The 19,457-nt window shown below is 36.6% G+C and overlaps 1 protein-coding gene across 1 annotated transcript in view; it reads right to left on the bottom strand.

The window, feature by feature from the left end:
• DDX60 (DEAD (Asp-Glu-Ala-Asp) box polypeptide 60) overlaps positions 1-19,457 on the bottom strand; it is a gene marked incomplete at its 5' end in the record, with an annotated part of 34,434 nt that overhangs the window by 12,652 nt on the left and 2,325 nt on the right. The window contains 17 exons of the mRNA XM_009867075.1: positions 580-684; positions 1,712-1,864; positions 3,498-3,642; positions 5,114-5,272; positions 7,542-7,669; positions 8,486-8,614; positions 8,700-8,804; positions 8,912-9,021; positions 9,191-9,336; positions 9,847-9,962; positions 10,565-10,660; positions 11,998-12,117; positions 13,170-13,319; positions 14,337-14,489; positions 16,517-16,680; positions 17,379-17,631; positions 18,559-18,722. Coding sequence (XP_009865377.1) covers positions 580-684; positions 1,712-1,864; positions 3,498-3,642; positions 5,114-5,272; positions 7,542-7,669; positions 8,486-8,614; positions 8,700-8,804; positions 8,912-9,021; positions 9,191-9,336; positions 9,847-9,962; positions 10,565-10,660; positions 11,998-12,117; positions 13,170-13,319; positions 14,337-14,489; positions 16,517-16,680; positions 17,379-17,631; positions 18,559-18,722 — 2,396 coding nt within the window. The remainder of the gene's footprint in view (positions 1-579; positions 685-1,711; positions 1,865-3,497; positions 3,643-5,113; positions 5,273-7,541; positions 7,670-8,485; positions 8,615-8,699; positions 8,805-8,911; positions 9,022-9,190; positions 9,337-9,846; positions 9,963-10,564; positions 10,661-11,997; positions 12,118-13,169; positions 13,320-14,336; positions 14,490-16,516; positions 16,681-17,378; positions 17,632-18,558; positions 18,723-19,457) is intronic.

Raw genomic sequence — 19,457 nt, 5'->3', positions numbered from 1 at the left:
GTACTTCATGAAAACACGTTTGAAAAGTAGCACAAGAGCAGGAAACGGGCTAATGAAGAGGTTAGAGTCTCGCAGCCCACCCAGTAATTTGTGCTATGACTAGAGACATTGACTAGAGACATTCTGTTTTATTGCATTTGCAACTTCATCTACACGCTGCTGCATTGCATTGTGTGGAGTGCTACTTCCACGGTGGCAAGAAGTCAGGGTCCCTACTAAGCCAGTCAGCAATCTTTCTTCTCCTTCTTACAACCTCACTATATGTTTTTATAGTATATTTTACACACACTTTTATAACTGTCTAGCTCCCAAAACTGAAAGACAATCACTGAGCAATTGTAATACTTTCATTGCTAAAGTAAATCTTTTGACTACATACATTATTTGTGGGCTGGCAGTTCTAAAACACCAGTAAAATCACCGTAGCTCAAACTATTACTGTCACCAAAATGAAAAGTGAAAACTTAGAACATATCCAGAAGCATATGCAAAATAAAAGGAATTTTTTTCTGAGTTTGTGTGATGACATTTACATGTGTGTTGTTTTTGCAATAGAAAGTAAGTGTTCTATTTCCATACCTGTCTGTAATTTAGGGCATCTAAAAAGACAGAATCTTCAGTGAAGACAACAGATTTACATGGCATGTTGATTCCTAGAGCAAGTGTTGAAGTAGCTGTGACTACCTACAAAATATCAAACACGAGTATATCTATTAGAAATGGCAATATCCAATTGAAAAAAACCACACACCTGTAATAATCCACTTAAATCACAACAGGAATTTTGCTACCTCTTTTCATATAGCTAAATCTTAATCTAATTAATTTAACAGAGCTAGGAACATACATGTATTTCACTCTTCAGTGTAGCTCATATAGCCATTACAGATGCATACTAAACTTCTGTACCCTGAAAGTTTTTACCACATCTTCTATGGATCGCAAATTGATATAATATTGAAACACAAATTGAAATATTCTGGGAAGACAGTAAAAATATCATAATCCTACAGAGGTCATTTAACTAAAACACATTCAGTGCTGCAGTAAAAGACAATAAAGAATGTTTCCATAAATACATCAACAACAAAAGGAGGGCTAAGGAGAATCTCCATCCTTTATTGGATGTGGGGGGAAACATAGTGGCAAAGCATGAGGAAAGGGTTGAGGTACTTAATACCTTCTTTGCCTCAGTATTTTACAGTAAGACCAGTTGTTCTCTGGGTATCCAGCCCCTTGAGCTGGAAGCCAACCAAGTGGTCAGGTATTGCTTCACTAATTTGACGGCCTTCTATGACAATGATGGAAGGCAAACATTTAGGGACACAGTTTAGTGGTGAAGTTGGAAGTTTTAGGTTAATAGTTGGACTCACTGCTCTTAAGGGTCTTTCCCATCTAAACAATTCTATGATTCTATGATATATTAGTCTTAGGGACAGAAACTCTTAGACAGAAATAAAGCTAGCAGTTCATGGAATCACGGAAGGGACGTTAGAGATCATTTGATCCAACCTCCCTGTCATGGGCAGGGACATCTCTCCACTTAGTTTGTATTATTTGTTTGAAAACCTTCATGTCAACGTTTTTTAAATGAGCATGACAAAGTCAGTGCAATATATTTTACCACTGGTGAAAAGTACGCTATGTTTTTTAATTAAATATATGGAGAAACTAGAATTTTTTTAAAAAGATCTGATCCAAGTTTACCTACCTTGATATATCCCAGCCTGAAAAGCATCTCCACTGCTTGTCTTCTCTTGGCGGTCATATCTCCATGATGAAACCCAATGCCTCTCATTGCCATCATTTGCTGCAGATAGTGTCTTCTCTCAAACCTAAGTTGATGAAAAATCTTCTTCAAAGTCTAAGAAATAGAGTAAAAGATATAAAAATAGTAATAAAAAGAAACGTTAAGTATTAACCACAGCCAGGTGTTGGTAATGAAAAAGTCGTCTCGGATAAAGTTCTGAGCACTACGGAGAAACATAGCTGGTATGATCTTCAGTGAAGCTGAAGCCCAATGTATATAACTGGACATATACCACCAGTAGCTCCATTATGATGACAAATCCAGGCTCTTCAAGACACTCTCAAGTCTTTTCACCTTTGCAACACATGCCATTACAACAGTCCCAGTTGTCATATCGTGCAGCATAGAGGCAACCAGACACGGCAACCTTGCATGTTCATGACTTTCCTGCTCAAATCATGGCCTCATGACCATGTGCTGTGTGTCACTATCACAGAACAAATTCCTAAGTGGCTATATGAAGATGATAATTATTTGCTTTTGTTTGTCATCCCTGCTTGGTGGGGATTCACCACCTCATCATCTCATCTCATCTCATCTCATCTCATCTCATCTCATCTCATCTCACACATTTAGAAGCTTCCCTTTCCCAAATCCAGAAATAGCAGTAAGTTAAATTTTTTCAATATTTTCTGAACTTTATTTTACAGCTAAGTGCTAACTGTTACAAAATCCAAGCTACTTCTTTACTGCCATCACCCATGTACAACTCTGGGAAGCCATGTTCCTTCCATGCTGGCTGAGAGCAGTCCAAAAATGCCATTGGGATCCCAAGTTCCCAGGATAAGGAATTGTGGGAGTTTTCAAGTTTGGCCCTGCTACTTAGAATTTTCCTACCTTTCACAACATATCACAATAAGTAGAAAGCATTTACAAGACACTTCATCAGAATTTTGAGCACCCCTTCTCTGAATTAAGAGCTCTGTATCACAATTACTTTTCAAATGAAAATAAAAAACAAATCAGCCTTTAAGAGACAGCTGTATGAACAACAACATATTCCAGGAAGTTTAGACCAGAGGGATCTCCTGGATCAAGGCCCAGTCACCCACTACTGCTGGAAATCATGTAATATTAAATATCTTTCATAAACTATGCCTTAATTATTTCTATGCAAGTATATACATAAATATTTCTGATGGACATCTGCAGATTTTCAGTGCTTTTATAATCTTTTCTTTCCTCAAGAGGCATAAACACATTGCAGAGGCATGGAAAATTTTCCTTTGTGGAGACCAGAACTTTCAGAGCTTAAAATAATTTCTTATTTAGTATTTTTACAAGATATGAAAGGCTTAAAATGTTTTGATAAGTACACAAAGGTGTCATATAGCCTATGCTGATGACTCAGTCAGAAATACAGGAGTCTGATCTAAATCAGCAAATAACAGAACTACACTGCTGATAGTTCATGGAAATTAATTAATTGTAATATACCTTCCAGTATTCTACCACAAGGGCAAGTCAATATCTTTTTATTTGTCAGAATTAAAGTTGTCCATATATCTTAATTATCAAAGATTGATACTTGGAGGCAAATTTCAATGTAAATATTCAGAATGTTTCATGAATTCAATGCATACTGCTAAGAACTACAACAGCACCACAAATTCTGTGTTTTATGTATTTATGCACAAATTCATGCATTTGAGACAAACAAAAACATAATTATCAGTGAATTACTTACATCTTCATCCACTGCTTTAGGATCAGCATAAGTATATGCAGAAGGGATAGCAGTTAGCCTTTTAAGTTTTCTTTCTAGCTGTCGTTTTTGAGTAGAAAGAAGTACCATGTTTTCCATTTTACTGGAGGTCAACTTTTTGGTATCTCTGCATACAATACACAATAAAAATATTATTTCTTTAAGTAACATACATTTATTGATTTTAAAATTTTTGGGGGGTACTGAAAGATGCAGATTCATTCCCTTTTAACCTATAGGCTCAAACATGTAGGTAGATCTATTCATGTAAATTTAATAATTAATAATGCTGACAGCTTAGTTTTATTATGGCTTGTAGACAAACCAGCAAGTAATTCTGTATGAAGAAGAGAGGAGGAATTATGGTGATATACAAAAATGAAAGAAGATGAAAGACAACAACTCTAAGAACCTCATTTAGCAAATTAGTAAGTTAACAAGATTGCACAGGAGAATTAAACATGAAAGAGAAATGTCATGGATTTACTGCCAATAATGACATGGACTGTAAGTATTTAGGACAGGATTTGAAGAGAGGGGAGACAAAACTATTTAGAGCCAGTTGTCAAGCTACATCAGTGTCTAAATATGTGTCTAAATTCCTACTGGATTTTCAAGTTCTTGCTTATTACTGTTAAAGTCAGCTAAGTTCATTCTTTGGTGATATTATGTCCAAAGAATGCACTGTAAATTGTCATGACTAGGAGGACAAACCCACAATGCTTGGCTCCTGATACGTATAGCCGTGTCTCATGTCCAAATGCCTTACAAACCTCGATACCCTATGATCACAAAATCAAGGAAAATCAAGGTTAAGGAGGGAAAGTCCAAGCAAAAGGCCGACAAACAGTCATAGAATCATAGAATCATTCAGGCTGGAATCATCAGGCCCAACCAATAATCCTGCTCGACAAAGCTCACCCCTAAACCATATCCTCCAACATCGCATCTAAACGACTTTAAACACATCCAGGGAAGGTGACTCAGTCACCTCCCTGGGTAACCTATTCCAATGTCTAACTACTCTTTCTGTGAAAAAAAAATTCCTAATGTCCAGTCTAAACCTACCCTGTTGCAGTTAGTCAAAAAACATTGGAACATGGTGACCTTGTACTTCAGAGATCCACCACTGCAACCAGCCATGGTGAGGCTGAACTATGAAAATATTCTCTCATAGTGGCTGAGTCACATGCTACACTGTTTTTTTTAAGAGTTGCATGACAAAAGTTAATGCCTGGAAAAAGACCTGTTCTGATGTCTCAGTATCTCAGTAGTGAATTATTCCAAACTGACCAGTCTCATATTCTCAGGCCTCTCTCTTTGATTCTTACGTTGTCATACCAGCATCTTACACAGGGTCAGCATCACTGGTATCTTCCCGCTGCCTGACTGCCCACTGGGAGCTGCTGACTGATCCCTGCCCAACAGCTGTGGGCTCCCAGAGCACAGACAGGAGAGAGCAGGGACAGGAGCAGGGACATGCTGCAAGCCGGATGAACATGCTGGTGAAAGGTACCTTCCTCAGAAATAATTTATCACAAAATTATGCTCGGTCATAATATGTAGACTTTTAAATAATATAGAGTTATAATACTTACTGAGAGTTGTATTTTATTAGCATTTTTGTCACTTTTTTCAGTTCACCACTTAAACGTTCTTTTTCCCGCTCAGTATTAGGCTGTTGTTCGTTCCTTTGTTTTTGCACCAAATTGAAGAACACACTTGTGGCTGCCTTTTCCACTGATTTCACATTAAATCTTAAAGTAAATAATATATAATATACATCAGTTAGGTGAACTCTAATAGAGTTCTTACGTATAGGTAATGCCATTACAGTAATATTCAGTAAGCCTTATCACCCAACTATACTTCGAATCTAATTATTAGAAACATATTCCTATTCCATCTCCAAATCATAGTCCGCATTCACTTTCAAACTGCTATTATTCCAAAACTGAGTAGGAAAATGTAAGATGGTTCTGCAATAAATTATCTATAGATAGTGTGCTCAACTCTACCTTTATCTAAGATGGACACTTGGACATACAGATAAAGCAAACTGTAGCTGAAGTAATTTAAATTCTTCGCAACTACCCAGTTGAGAATCAGCTCCTGTCTGTCTTGGTCTTCGGCACAGCTGTTCTTCCTCATAACTTCTTCCATATTGAACTGTTTGGAGTTGAACTGGATTGAAGACTTCTCCGGCTTCACTCAAAAATTATTTTTTAAAATCTTCTTGCAGCAGCCAGATCCTTTCAACTAACAGCATATAAGGTGTTGGCAACACTTGGGGTGAGGTTGCATCCTAGTCCATTAAAATATTCATAAGTCATTCAAATCTGGCAGTCACCAAGAACAGGACAAAAACTGAAGGACTTTATCCTTTTGTTCAGAAAGGCTACATAGAGAGTTTAAGGCTAGGAGGTAACTGCTCCTTAAATTAATATTTTCAAATTATTATGGATGACAGAGCTCAATAACAGTCATTTACCATTTTATTTTTCCTTCTGAAGCTCAGACTGAATGATCTAAACTCTCTTTACCATTGAATTTATTCAGTCATAAGGAATATTAAAGTGGTGCCGTGCCAGCTTGTTCTTTTCCGTGGTGGCTCTAAGTAAAGAAAAGCAGATTCTAAGTACTGTTTTTTTCTCTACCACCAGTGACTGTGACAGCAAGTTGGCTTCTCCAGCTCTGATACATGCTTTCTCAGGACTCTCTTTTAGTTCCATGCTAACATAACATCATACAGGATGATTACGTTGCAACCTCATTGATCAATAAAGGCTTGCCAGCACCAGGGAAGCATAAATATCAAACTATTACTCCAAGTCACTGTCTGTTGCTTGTGAGGGCTACTCATCCCCTTCATCCCCATCACAATTTCTCATGACTGGGACATTTAAGTAAAGAGAAATTTTTATTATTTTTTTTTAATTCTGTCTGATTCTTGTCCCTTGTCTTACTACAAGGACGCTTGGGAGTTCTACCAAGTGCTGTTACACTATGCCTGTGCTTTAAAAGATCCTTAGCTAACACATTTCTGTACCTTACCCCTCAGCTTGATATCACTATGTTCCGCCTTCATGTTCACTGATTCAGGATGTGTTCTTGCCTCACCATGACCACTTATCAGTTGTCTAGGATATTCATAGTCTACTGACGGTCCCTTGTCACAGGCATAAGTCACCAAGAATTTCTAAGGACCCATCATTCTTTCAGACATGCCTTTTTATCAGCATCAAGCAAAACAGCAGTGCCCACTGTAAGGAAGGGCAAGGCTTCATACCAAGACAAGAAAACTTTTCTTTTTTTACCTTTGTTCCTGTGCACTATTACAGTGAGAATATGTGCTAGACAACTGTTTATTGACAAGCAGCTTCTTTTTATTGAGGATTGAGGTACATGTCTACTTAACTAATACCAGCAATACCACTGACAAGAATGGTATTGTCACAGTAGGCTCCAAGTTGTGCACGTTCGATGTTATGTAATTAGATCGCACCTATATGCAAAACGTTGCTCGATGCATGTCACTGGATGTAAGATGAGATTGTTAGAGGCTGTGCGATGGAACCATCCCATGTGGCAAATGCACAAAAACATATTAATAGAATCTCATTCCACCCTTTTCCCTAGCAAATGTGCCCCCACATATACCATGTGCAATTCTAAACAAATGGCACACATTTAGCAGAGGTTTTACTGACAACATTGGGTCAAAGAAACTGAGAATTCAAGTCTTATTTTAATGTCATTCAGTTTCTTGTGATTTTATTAGGCGTTTTACATAGATTCTGCCCTTTCCACAAAGCAATTAAACAATTACAGTTTTATTTCAGTTAAACCTTTAATGCAATTGATATGTGGGTTGGTGGAGCTTGCAGGCCTTTACTTTGTATGTGTTAAAGCAAAGGTAACAAATACCACTTAAATGGCACTTACCAAACCATATCAATGCTTATCTCCAATACCCATTTTTTCTGCATATAAGCGATATTCATGTAATACATGGAAAATACTTACATAAAAAATATGGCAGGCAACTTGTTCATCTTATGTAATTTATCAACAAAGCTTGCAAAATGCTCCCACTTTTCCTCTTCTGAGCAATCCACAGGTTTTGGCTTAAGGTACTCCAGTAGCTCATGCACCTGACCAAAGTAGTGTTATTGTGGAGATTTTAATGGCAGAAGCTTCTGGCTGGAGGCTAACAAATCCAGAGACTCGGTTTTCCTGTGTCAGATTCTATCAGCTACATTTTTTTAAAACATTCAGAACTGAATGAATTCAACACAGAGTTTGCAGACTAGAAGGTCTGCAAGTTATCAACTGACTGGTAAGAGCTCAAAAATGCAAACAGATGTAGCGTTCATGGCTACCATCACAGCATCACTGTGCAAACAATAATTGTCACTAACACACTGATTATGATATAGTTTCATATTTAAGTGTCCTATTTCAAGAAATTTGTTTTTTCCCCAGCTATTCTTTATTTTTTCCCTGTTGTTGATTCACCACCTCCTCACATCCTTTTTGTGATATAGGAATAGATGGTTTCCAATCAAAGATTTATTTTTCTGATTATCACTTTAATTTCTGTCTTTTACATGGAAGCACACTGTCTGTGGTTACACAGAAGGTTTTGAGTGAGCAGCAAGGAAGAGGTAAACTAAAAAAGTAGAGCAATGGTACAATGTTCACACTAATTGTAGGAGGTATCTAAAGGAATCGGAAACTGAAATCTCACAGCAGTATCAGAAGTCTGATTCCCAGAGAAACTTGTGAATATATCACCTTGAAAAAGCTTATGGTAACACCACAAATATTAGTGCTTATCTTTCAAGCACAGCAGCAGTTAAACCTAACAAATAGTAACTATGGCAGCAGAAACTCCCATCATTAGATTATTACATATAATTATTAAAGCTGTACAGAATCTTAGGAAAGTATCCTGCAATAACTGTTACCTTCTCACTTTGGCCAAGCACAATCCATCTACATAGTTCTTTCTTCAGTTCCTGTTCATATTTTCTCGCATCTGCCTTTTTTATTACTACTTTATTCTTGAAAGAGACAAACTCCTCAGGATCTAGCTCCTGGAAAACAACATTAATATAAAATTTTTCAGTACTTGTTCTCTATTTGTTTTGGTATATTTTGCCCACAGCTGTGTATACACACCTGAGCCCTTGGCCATTCTCGCCAGACTTTTAACATTATGTCATAAAGCTGGATGCTCTCTCGTGCAGACAGAGAAAGATCTGAAGGAAAACCATAGTTCTCAATCTGCAAAGAGTTTAAACAGAATTAAAACAAAGGAATCGTTTTGATGCAATCAATGTTGCCTAAATGTAACAGTTGCTAAATGAAGTTGACACTAGTATTATGCTTACATGATTCACTGTTAATGTAGCACATGGATGATAATGTTCAATGACAAAATCACTGCCCATTCGAGAACAGACATACTTTTCCAAATCATTGTATCTTTCTTCATACAAGACTGTGGAGAGATAAAAATGCTGTCATAATGCACTTAATCCCGGGAGATTTGTTTTTATTTAAAAGAAAATTCAGTAAAAACCACGCTTAAATTCATGCACCATGATTAAATTTTTTGCAGAAGTAACACTACAATTTGTTTCTTAGTTACAAAATATTCTGATACACACCTAGTCTAACACGATGTGATTTCTTTTGTTCCTGTACTTTAGGCTTCACTTTACATTTTCTTGTGAAGTTCTCTTCAGAGTTTGCTGAGCTTCCTTTTATTGTTTTCTCAGCATGTTGCCAATACCTTTTCACAGACCGTAACCACCTAAAGTGCAAGAATAAAATAAAAACAAGACTTGTAAAAAATATTTTAAGACATTTTCTACACCTATGATAGATGAATTACTACAATCTGCTCAATTTATCCTCTAGAATTTCCAGTCTCCCTCTCACCATCTTCAGTACAATTTTCTCCAGCTTATCCTATGGTGCAAATAAAAAATGTGAAGTAGCACCACCATACATATCAGTACAGTGCAGGTGTTTTTTCTATTTGATGATGAACAAGTGTGCTTATCAGGCTTTGGCAATTCCAGTAGACATAAAAGCTACCTAAATTCAGTTTTAGAGTCTGAAGGAACAGTAGTGGCTGCTCTTAATACAGAGTTCAGAGTTACAGAATTGGTTTGTGTCAATTGGAGGAGTAAGGGTAGCATAATACACATAACAATATAATTCCAAATAAGTTGCCTCCCAATAGTAATTGATGTCTCTGTCTAAAATAGCTCATATCCAATTTAAATATGCTTATGTGAGCAAGAAAATCCACACGTACTCAGTTAGGTGTTCTGGGTTACTAACAGTAGCAGAGAGTGCCAAAAATGGACATCGAATTGTTGTCAGAAGATGCTCCCAAACCTCTGCCCCAGTTTCACCGCCAAGACAATGGACCTTTGTTTTTGGGAAAAAGCATTAGAAGAAGAAAAAGAAATATTCCTTATGAAAATGCACCCATAACAGGAGCTGGTTTATGTTTTGCAGAAATCAAAAGTTTGACAAGATAAATACTAAATAATTCTTATGCTGTAGCAAATGACCACGTAATCCGAATCAAATGTCACATAGATCTCTCTCCAGACTTCACTGGATAGCAAATTAGCCTAAATTTCAATACTCCATTCAAGGTTCCTAAATACTCACTGATAAAATTGGAAATTAATTCTCTATATAAGAAAAAATACAGTAGGAATTTAAACTTTCGCAAGATTAATCATTGACTTTTTCATTGGAATGACTGACAAATACCATGTGATTGAAATGAGCTTTGACTGAACTGTATTGCCTCTTGAGAACTAAGACAGTTTTAAGTTCTTTTACTGGAGCACATAAACACTTCAGCCAATAGGACAAAGTAAGTAAGTCTGAAACAATATTTCTGAAAGTTGGGGTTTTTTTACCAGCAATAATGCACTTAATGAAAAGTTGAGTAATTGGCATTTTTCTTCAATATTTTTCATATATTTTTACACTGGTTACTATTAAAAGATGCCTACCTCATCGAATATAACATACTGTATCCGTTTGGTCCATTTCTGACAATGAGGAGACAGCATCAGGATTTCTAAACACTGAGGTACAGTCACTAGTATCTAAGAAGAAAGGTTTGTAATGCATTATTTTTACGTAAACTGACTAATCAGCTATAAGCAGACTATTTAAAAAGCACTTTAAAAAAAATATATATATTTAACTGAATGAGTGATTCATCACTAATGTCTTCAGGAAGGGCAAGAAAGAAGACCCAGGAAACTACAGGCTCTTCAGCCTCACCTGGATTCCTGGAAAGGTGGTGGAGCAACTAACCCTGAGCAAGAAAGTCATTAGGCATATTGAGCATGAATTCACCAAAGGGATGCCATGCTTGACCAACTTTGACCAACTTCTGTGATGACATGACTGGCTTGGTAGATGAAGGAAGAACAGTGGATATTGTCTTCAGTGAGGCTTTTGACATTGTCTCCTCTAAGATCTGCCCAGACAAGCTGTTGAAGTACGGGCAAGATGAGCAGACAGTGAGGTGGACTGAGAACGGGTTGGAAGGCCAGGCCTAGAGGTGACTAGTGGTACAAAACCTAGCTGGAGGCCAGTAACTAGTGATGTACTCCAGGAGTCAATACTGACTCTACTCCTGTTTAATATCTTCATTAAGGATCTAGAGGATGAGGAGAAGTGTACCCTCAGCAGAGTTTCTGATGACACCAAACTGGAAGGAATGGCTGATACACCAGAACGTTGTGCTGCCATTCAGATGGACCTACACAGGCTGGAAAAATGAGCTGACAGGAACATTGGGATATTTAACAGGCAGATGTGCAAAGGCCTGTACCTGGGGAGGGACAACCCCATACATCAGTGCTGGGAGCCATCCAGTTGGGAAGCAGCTCTGCAGGAAAGGACCTGACAATCCTGGTGGACACTGAGTTAAACATGAGGCAGCAATGTGCCTGTGTGGCAGAGAAGGCTAATCGTATCCTGGGCTATATTACGAGAAATATTCCCAGCAAATCAAGGCAGGGGATCCTCCATCTCTCAGCACTGATGAGGCCACACCTGGAGTCCTGTGTCAAGATCTGGGCTCCCCAGTACAAGACAGACCAAGCTAGTGGCCTTCTATGATGGAGTGACTACATCAGTGGGCAAGGGAAGAGCTACTGATGTATTCTATCTGGACTTTTGTAAGGCATCATCTGTATGCTGGAAACCAAAGGATTTTAATGTTGTCTTTTTTTCTTTTAATCAGAGCAAGTAATCAGCTGCGTGTCCCCTAAGGATGAACAGGTAAGGCTGTATGCCATGGACTGAAAGCTTCTGGAAAGCAGCACAGGTATGCTTAGATTTTTTTTTTTGTAATGACACAATTGCCATAATTAGAATTAGCATACAAAAGTCATTATTATTATGTGTTAAAACACCTATAAAAATATACCTGAGAATTCATGACATCACTGCAATAATCTCGTGTGAAGACTCCACACACTACCAACCCATTTGGAAGTTTCTTGGTGAATCGACTGTATATAGTTCCCACCACCTGGTTTACAAGGGCCTTAAATAAAGCAGATCATTAACAAAACTAGACAGTGTATATATAAAGGCATATGATATTCCAATGACATAAAAAAGCATTCAATTTTGGCACTGATATTAATGTACTAGACTATAATGTACTATGCAATGTACTATTAAGTCTAAAGTGTCAACAATGTTAACTTTAAAAAGATAAGGTTCTTGATTTTCACCTAAATCCTCTCAGAGAAATTTAGTGTTGTATGAAGTGAGTTATACATTATTAACTCAGTACTTTAATTATTTTCAAAGCAGTTAAAAATAGATCACATTATACATTGTAACTACAATGCATCTACACTCATCTACAATGCATCTAATAGCATTTTTATGATCTCAAAGTCCTGGGGTGGCAGGTATAAAACACATTTCTGTACCTAGACTAATATTCAAATGTAAAGATGATTTTGGTCTGACTATAACCATGAAAAAATTCATTTTACATACAGAAAACAATCCATACAGATTATTTTTGAATAACAGCACATGTAATTCACTGTCCAAAAATCCTACCACTGATCATGAAAATAAGTTTTGGAGGAAGTCAAAACAACATACCTCTGCACTTAGTCAGTTTTTAACTATTAGGACAGAACCCTTCCTAAAAATATCCCACTGCCTAGAGTTTCATAAACTATCTCTTGAATCATCTAATGGTGAACTCAATTAGAAAAAGACAATTTGACTTTCTTGGCCACTGCTCTGTTCTAGTATTACTTTCACCATATTTGCAGGCTTTTGGTACCCTCATCGTTTACCTAACATGCTACTTCGAGCACTTTTGTTTATATTGGTGTTTCTGACCTTAAAGTAGCTATACAGATATAATAGACAAAAACTTTACAGGAGCTTAATTATTTTGAAGAGTTGTTTTTGTTTTAAACACACTGTTTCAAATAAATGTAAATGTAAGGATTCAATTTCTAATTATTAATTAAATCTGTGTAACACGTAACAACCCCGAACAGTTTCAGAATCATAATGAGAAATATCAGTCATACACATAGAATAAGCAGTGGAATGCAGCCTTACTTTTGTAGGAGCAACATACACAACTACTCCTTCATTGCTTGTTTTCAGAACTTTTTCCATGCAATAGTATGATGCGTACGTTTTTCCTGATGAATTGGGAGCGACAATCACTGCAGACTCGTTATTATCTACAGCATCAAGGAGTTCTCGCTAAGAAAAAAGTGGTTACTTACATTAAAACCTCTTGTTATGGAGTTCTTGGTGAGTAAAACTGCTCTTTCTGTGAAAAAAATCTCTTATTTTTGCATGTAGATTTTATATACAGATTTTAGACTATGGAAAGTCAGTGTTAACTTAGTCATTTTATGTCTACATTCTTTGACACTGTTAGTGGGGGAAAAAATGGAAATACAAATTATAACTTGCCTATTTCAGTTATTTGGTCTGAGATACTGAACATTAAAAGTCCAAATATGGACATTTTCAAATTAAAAAATAAGATCAGTTAACTCAGCAGTGTATAATTCAGTTCCAAAATTTTACTGTTTTATACAAGGCAATGTTTTTTCTTGCATTGTAATGGTTACATCAATACTGTCCAAATTCCTTTTCTACTCCTAAAGTACAGTATTTATTGATCTGGTTTCTTCCCTGTCACTGCTATTCTACATGCTACCTCACCTTACGCAGGTCTGGGAAAGACGGGGAAAGGGCTACAGAAGAGGAAACATAAATATTATTAACATTACTTTCTCTGTCAGCCCATAGGCCAAGTTTCAAATTGCTTTTCAAGCAAGTGGCTGTTTTGCAGATATGGCTATGCAAAGCAGCAAATTCAGTTGGCCTTTCCAGCTCAATAATAAAAAAATCTGAGTTAGTTAGACTTATTCTGCTTTAAAAAGAAAAGTTCTTTATTCATACTAAGGGTAACTATTTAAGTGAGCAGAGGATAAACAGTTGGAGATTATCCAAATAGGGTATTACCACCATCAGATATGGTAATGAGCAGTGAAACCTCATTAATTTGGCATTTCTTATCTTTAATTCCTTGGAGCAAGTCCAAAATGATATAATGAGTTTGTTAAACTTATTACAAAACTAAATTTGTTAAATAGCACAATTTTTGACAAGCAGTATAATAATGTATGGTTTTAAGTGGAAAAAAAAAATTAAAAACCCCAAAGATCGTGTCCATTCATTTTCTGCACACAGTTTGTGTCTCATTACCTGCCATGTGTCTGGTATGAAATGTTGCACTCGGGGATCTGGATCATTTCTCTCTTCTCTTAGCAAGTAATAATCCATGTATTGTAGCTGAAAGCGAGCTGGACCCACTTGGACAGCATACTTGCTTTTATGCTGATCATTACATTCTCTTGTCTATAAGGTCAAATGAAAATTCAAATTGGTTTGAAAGCTAGCAAAAGGTTAAGAAAATGGCACATCTTTTGCTCTGTAGAACTCTGCAACCTTTGAAAAACATAAGAAAGTACAAGTGAATTTAAAACAATTCCTTGCAGAAACCTACAACATATAGCCTTATGTCAGGGTTATGCTGGTATCTCTTGAAATGAGATTATGTTCTAAAAATATGTCTTCCGTACTCAGTGATGGTGTTGGTGATGTTTTTATTGTTGGAAGAGATAACAAAATTGGCTAGCAGGCAAAGCTCAGTCTCTTCAAGCTATTGCCTCACAGAGCCTTCTCATCCTATATTTATGTCTCATTTTTTTCAGTCTGCTCTGATCCCTTGTGTAACGAACCACAGTTGCAAAAGGAAATTCAATATAAAGACTAAGTGTGATATCAAATTTTGTAAGGCGTTGTATTTTTAAACAATACCTGTATACCCTAAGACCTATCAAATTAAACACTTATCAGTGTGTCTGGTTACAACATCTGATCCTGAAAGCTGTGTAGAAAAGAATTACATGTTACAACATACACTAGAAGATCAGAAAAAATCACATACTAATTTAGGGATGCCTGGATGTCAATTAATGCAACTCAGTGCTGGAAACAAGTACAACTGGATCAGGCCACTCAGGGCTGTAATGCAGTCCAATTTTAACTATCTCCAAGGATGGATCTTTCAAAATTTTGTTATTTCTTGAAAGAAATATTTTCGGTTGTTCCTAAAATTCCCCCAACTTTACAAAATTAATAACCAGAAACAAACAGGTGCAAAAGAAAACGTAGGTCCAACATGCACTGACTGATTTACAGCCCTTCTGAGCAACACAGTAAATGTACCAAAGTAATGTTCTGTCACCACAAACCTTTACAACAGACCTTTTGACATCCTCGGAACCTACAGTTCTGCTTCCTCAAATGTAATATATTTTATTTGGGTCACCAAACACCCTTACAATACCTATGTAGCCAAGAGCAAATAATCATCATACACTTGTTGAATTCATATAGAAAATGAGCAAGGAATTTCTGCTCTTCAAGGGAAGAAAATTTCTTAGAAAACAATCGCTTCTTTTCCTCACCACTTAGTCCTGATCCTCAAGCAAGGATGATAAACATTATCTAGAAGGAAGCTTCCTAATGCCACTGTGGTGAAAAACAAGATACTGAAACGGTTAATACTGGTTTTACAGTTCACTGTAATCTTCTTTTCTTCTGCTATTGACTCCAAATTCGGCAGGCTACGAGTCATGTCCACCCTCTTCTACCTGAGAGCAACTTTAGAATCCTCTCTCGTTAATAACACCCCACCTACACACGAAGGTCTCAAACTGCTCTTAACATTTAATCAGCCAGCAGGCAGGTCACTAACCTGCAGAAAAACAAAAGGTCAGTCCTTAGAGAAATTACTTCAGAGCCAGATTCAGTGTAGCTATTGGTGGTCTTAGGTGTGCTAGCAAGGACAAGCAATTCAGTATCTGAAACTCTTTTCTTCTGAGATGATCAGTAATAACATAAAACCAAACAGAATAGTTTTCAACCACTTCTGCAGTCTCAAAGATTTCCTTTTCTGAAGTAGCACATTTGGGTCTGTTAGAGAGCTGCTACTCATCACTTAGCTTTTAACAGTTATTTTTAATGCAGTAGAGCTCCGCTGATGTGATAAATTCAATAGCAGGTAGCTCTCGGAGATATCCAAGGCCTCAAGAAGACACGATGCTTGTTTCAGAGGGTATCTTTGTGGCCATATACAGTTCTATTTACTAAAAGGGAAGTGGCCTCCTGTGCCAGCTAGCCCTCCTCACATCACCCGGAGAAATGTATCCATGGAATAAAAGAAGAATAATACCTGAAGCAAAACAGACAGAGCCAAATCTTGTAGCACAATACAAAATAAAATGAGCTCAATATATATCTTCTCCATACTATTCAACTCTGTTGATATTCAGCTGAAGAGCCAGCTAGAGTAGAATCATTACAATCTATAAAGTTACCTGGCCAGGTAGAGACCGTGCCAAATTCTCAAATCCAAGAACTTTTAGGCATCTGGCCAGCTCCTGTAGATGTGGTTTCTCCAAGAGATCTTGATATTTTTCAAGGAGGATATGAATTCTCCTCATGACTTCAACAGCTTTGCTTAAATCTTTTGGTTTGTTGCCTTTAAAAAAAAAAAAGCCTACAGTTATTTGAGAGCCATTGGGAGTCTTCTGATATTAGGTAATTTTAGAACAGACCTTATCTGTACAACCACATTTATGATGATTTAAAAATTAATTTTATTTAAAGGCAACTAGATGAAGACAGCCCACACTTCTGCGACCTCTACAGGGAGTGCCACTGAAGACAAAGCCCCCAAATAATTCTACCTGCTTCTTCATACTCAGTTATAAAAGTAAGTCATACTTCTGACATCTACAAAATAACTGAGCTCCCTCATTTCACCTTCCTGACCCACGCATTTGTTACTCAACCTTATTAGCAACATATTTCACTGCAAGGTTAACTACCTCAGCTAATTAAACAATTCACTGCCATATAGATACATTCTACTGTGCCTGATACATAATCATTAAAGCTATGCATAATAAAATAAATTATTTATGTAGGTAATGTTTACAAAGTAAAACATAAAAACATCTACGATCTAATTTCATTGGATACTTCACAGCTGGCTCAAAGGATCATGAAACTGCAAAAGGGAAACAAAGCCTGTTAATTATTAAAAACACCTTTTATGCTCCTGAAACAGGGCTGTATTCACAGGTTTTTATTCCAGTTGAGAATATCCAAAGTTACTCATTTTCTTTATTAAAGGGAGTGGAAGTTGAACATTGAAGACGAATTAGGCTATTGTACCTTGCTTTCTGCAGTGTCCCTTCCACACTTCTGAACAAGCAGACAGTCCTGTCATTTCTACGCTGAACTTCACAGATTTACTTTTAAGGGTTTTGAGAAACTTCTCCAATTTATTTATTCCAACAGTCAAATTTGCTTTTATTTCCTTTTCAGTTGATATACACAAGGCTTTCCATTGCTCCTGTTCTTTCTTTTCTTCTTTAGCTTGTAGTCGCCTGTTGTTTTCCTCTGCAATTGTTTCCGCTTTACTCTTCTATCCAATAAAATGAAGATATTTAGAACTAATCATCACTGAGTGCAAGTATCATCTAAAAAAAAGCTAATCCATAAACTCACTCGCAGCAAGTACATTACAATTTTCAATTAATCTGTGTGGTGCATTGTATCTCGGAATTGTTTAAAATAGTACTTCATTTTGAAGGAGATAGAATTTCTGAATCTCAGTGCTTGAAAGTGCTTCCTTAAGCTTCACTTCATTATAAAGCTTCACAAGTAGTACATAAAAGGTAATAGTAATCCTTATAATATTGAGATGCTTTTCAATGACTTAAATAAAATTAAGAATTCAGTCTTTTTTGAAGCTAACAAAGGTATTTTATATATAGACTTTTAGATGTAATTCAACAGGTCATAATCTGTAATGCATAGTACAGTCTATTATGAAATATTACTCGAATTACTATTGCTCAGTGTTCATGAGTATGCAAGTACATGCTACATACCCTGTGATTCCTGACAATGTTTACATAGTTAGGATTAATTGCAATATCCCAAGATCTTTCACAGAGAATGTTTTCAAATAGTGCAGGGAAATAAATCACTGAATAATGTTTTTTCCAGTTTTTCTCAACAGTTTCTTAAAGTAAAATTAAATTCATGAACTCTGGTTTCCTTCACTCTGCATTGTAATACTGGCCAGGAGCCAAAACCTATCAGCATTTACAGAGTTCATATTTAAGCCTGTTAAAATATAATCACTCATGATTATTCCTAAATAGAAATAAAAATACTTTTGACAATTAGCTAAATAAATTTGAAGTACAAAACAATTTAAATTTCTTCAATTGAGACCTACTAGTGCATTCAGAATATAAAACTTCATTTGTGGGACTCGTATAGTAGAAATACTTTCCTGGATAATAGAAAAAAGATTTGGAAAGAGCAACCTGAATATACTCACGTGTTTTTTCTGTGTCTTTTTGACAGCAGCATTAGCATTCCTTGACACATCCTCTTGAGTTACAATAAGTTTTGAAGGGCTGTCATCCAAAGTGCTTCCATAAAATTGCTGAAAAGTCTGTAACTTCTGCATTTGTCTTATTTCTTTTGGATCTCTGGATTTTGCTGCAAACAAATATACCTGGTTAAAAACACTCTAATAGAATTCCAGCTCCATCTATTTCCAAGAAAAGATACCTGGGTAATAGAAAAAGTTCTCCAAAATTCCTCAGTGATATAAAGGTCAAAATCAGATTTTGAAGGAGACTAGCTACTAAGACTCATTGAAACCCAACAGTACTTTGAATTTTCTGAGAGAGAGGCAATAGACTAAAATTCAAACTACTTTAGTCACACACTAATAATATGGAAAAACTTAACAAGCAGGATGCCTGGAAAGGAATTATAACTGTTTAAGCAAAATGCCTGGGCTTCTCCAGTCCATAAAAATAGGAAAGTGTCTTCCAAGGGGAATTCAAATGATCAGAAAGAGACCTCTTCTCCATGAAAACAGAAGTCTGTCATCAGAATACAAATAAAGCCACTGGAAGAACACTTATGCTACCCAATGGAAGATACTGAACTGAGAATGTGGATACTTCCACACTCGAGCCTGGCTATTTTTCTCTGCTCTAAAATCAAAACAATGAGTCAGTTTCTGAGTGTGAAGACCCATCTCAGAATGTCTTTCTGTTTTTCACAGGAAAGACTGATATGACACGTGCCAGCATTCAGAGTACTCATGCAAGGCACAAGAGAGAGAGTCCTCTCTTCAGCTGGAGTGGACATAAACCTTCAACTCCACCATTATGGAAGGTGTTCTAGGTACTGTTGTGCAGGCTACGCTCTCCAAACTTCCTG

The sequence above is a fragment of the Apaloderma vittatum genome, unplaced genomic scaffold, assembly GCF_000703405.1.
Source record: "Apaloderma vittatum isolate BGI_N311 unplaced genomic scaffold, ASM70340v1 scaffold10773, whole genome shotgun sequence".
In the NCBI taxonomy this organism is placed as follows: domain Eukaryota; kingdom Metazoa; phylum Chordata; class Aves; order Trogoniformes; family Trogonidae; genus Apaloderma; species Apaloderma vittatum.
The sequence above is the reverse complement of the archived record's forward strand: the minus strand, read 5'-3'. Positions and strand labels throughout refer to the sequence as shown.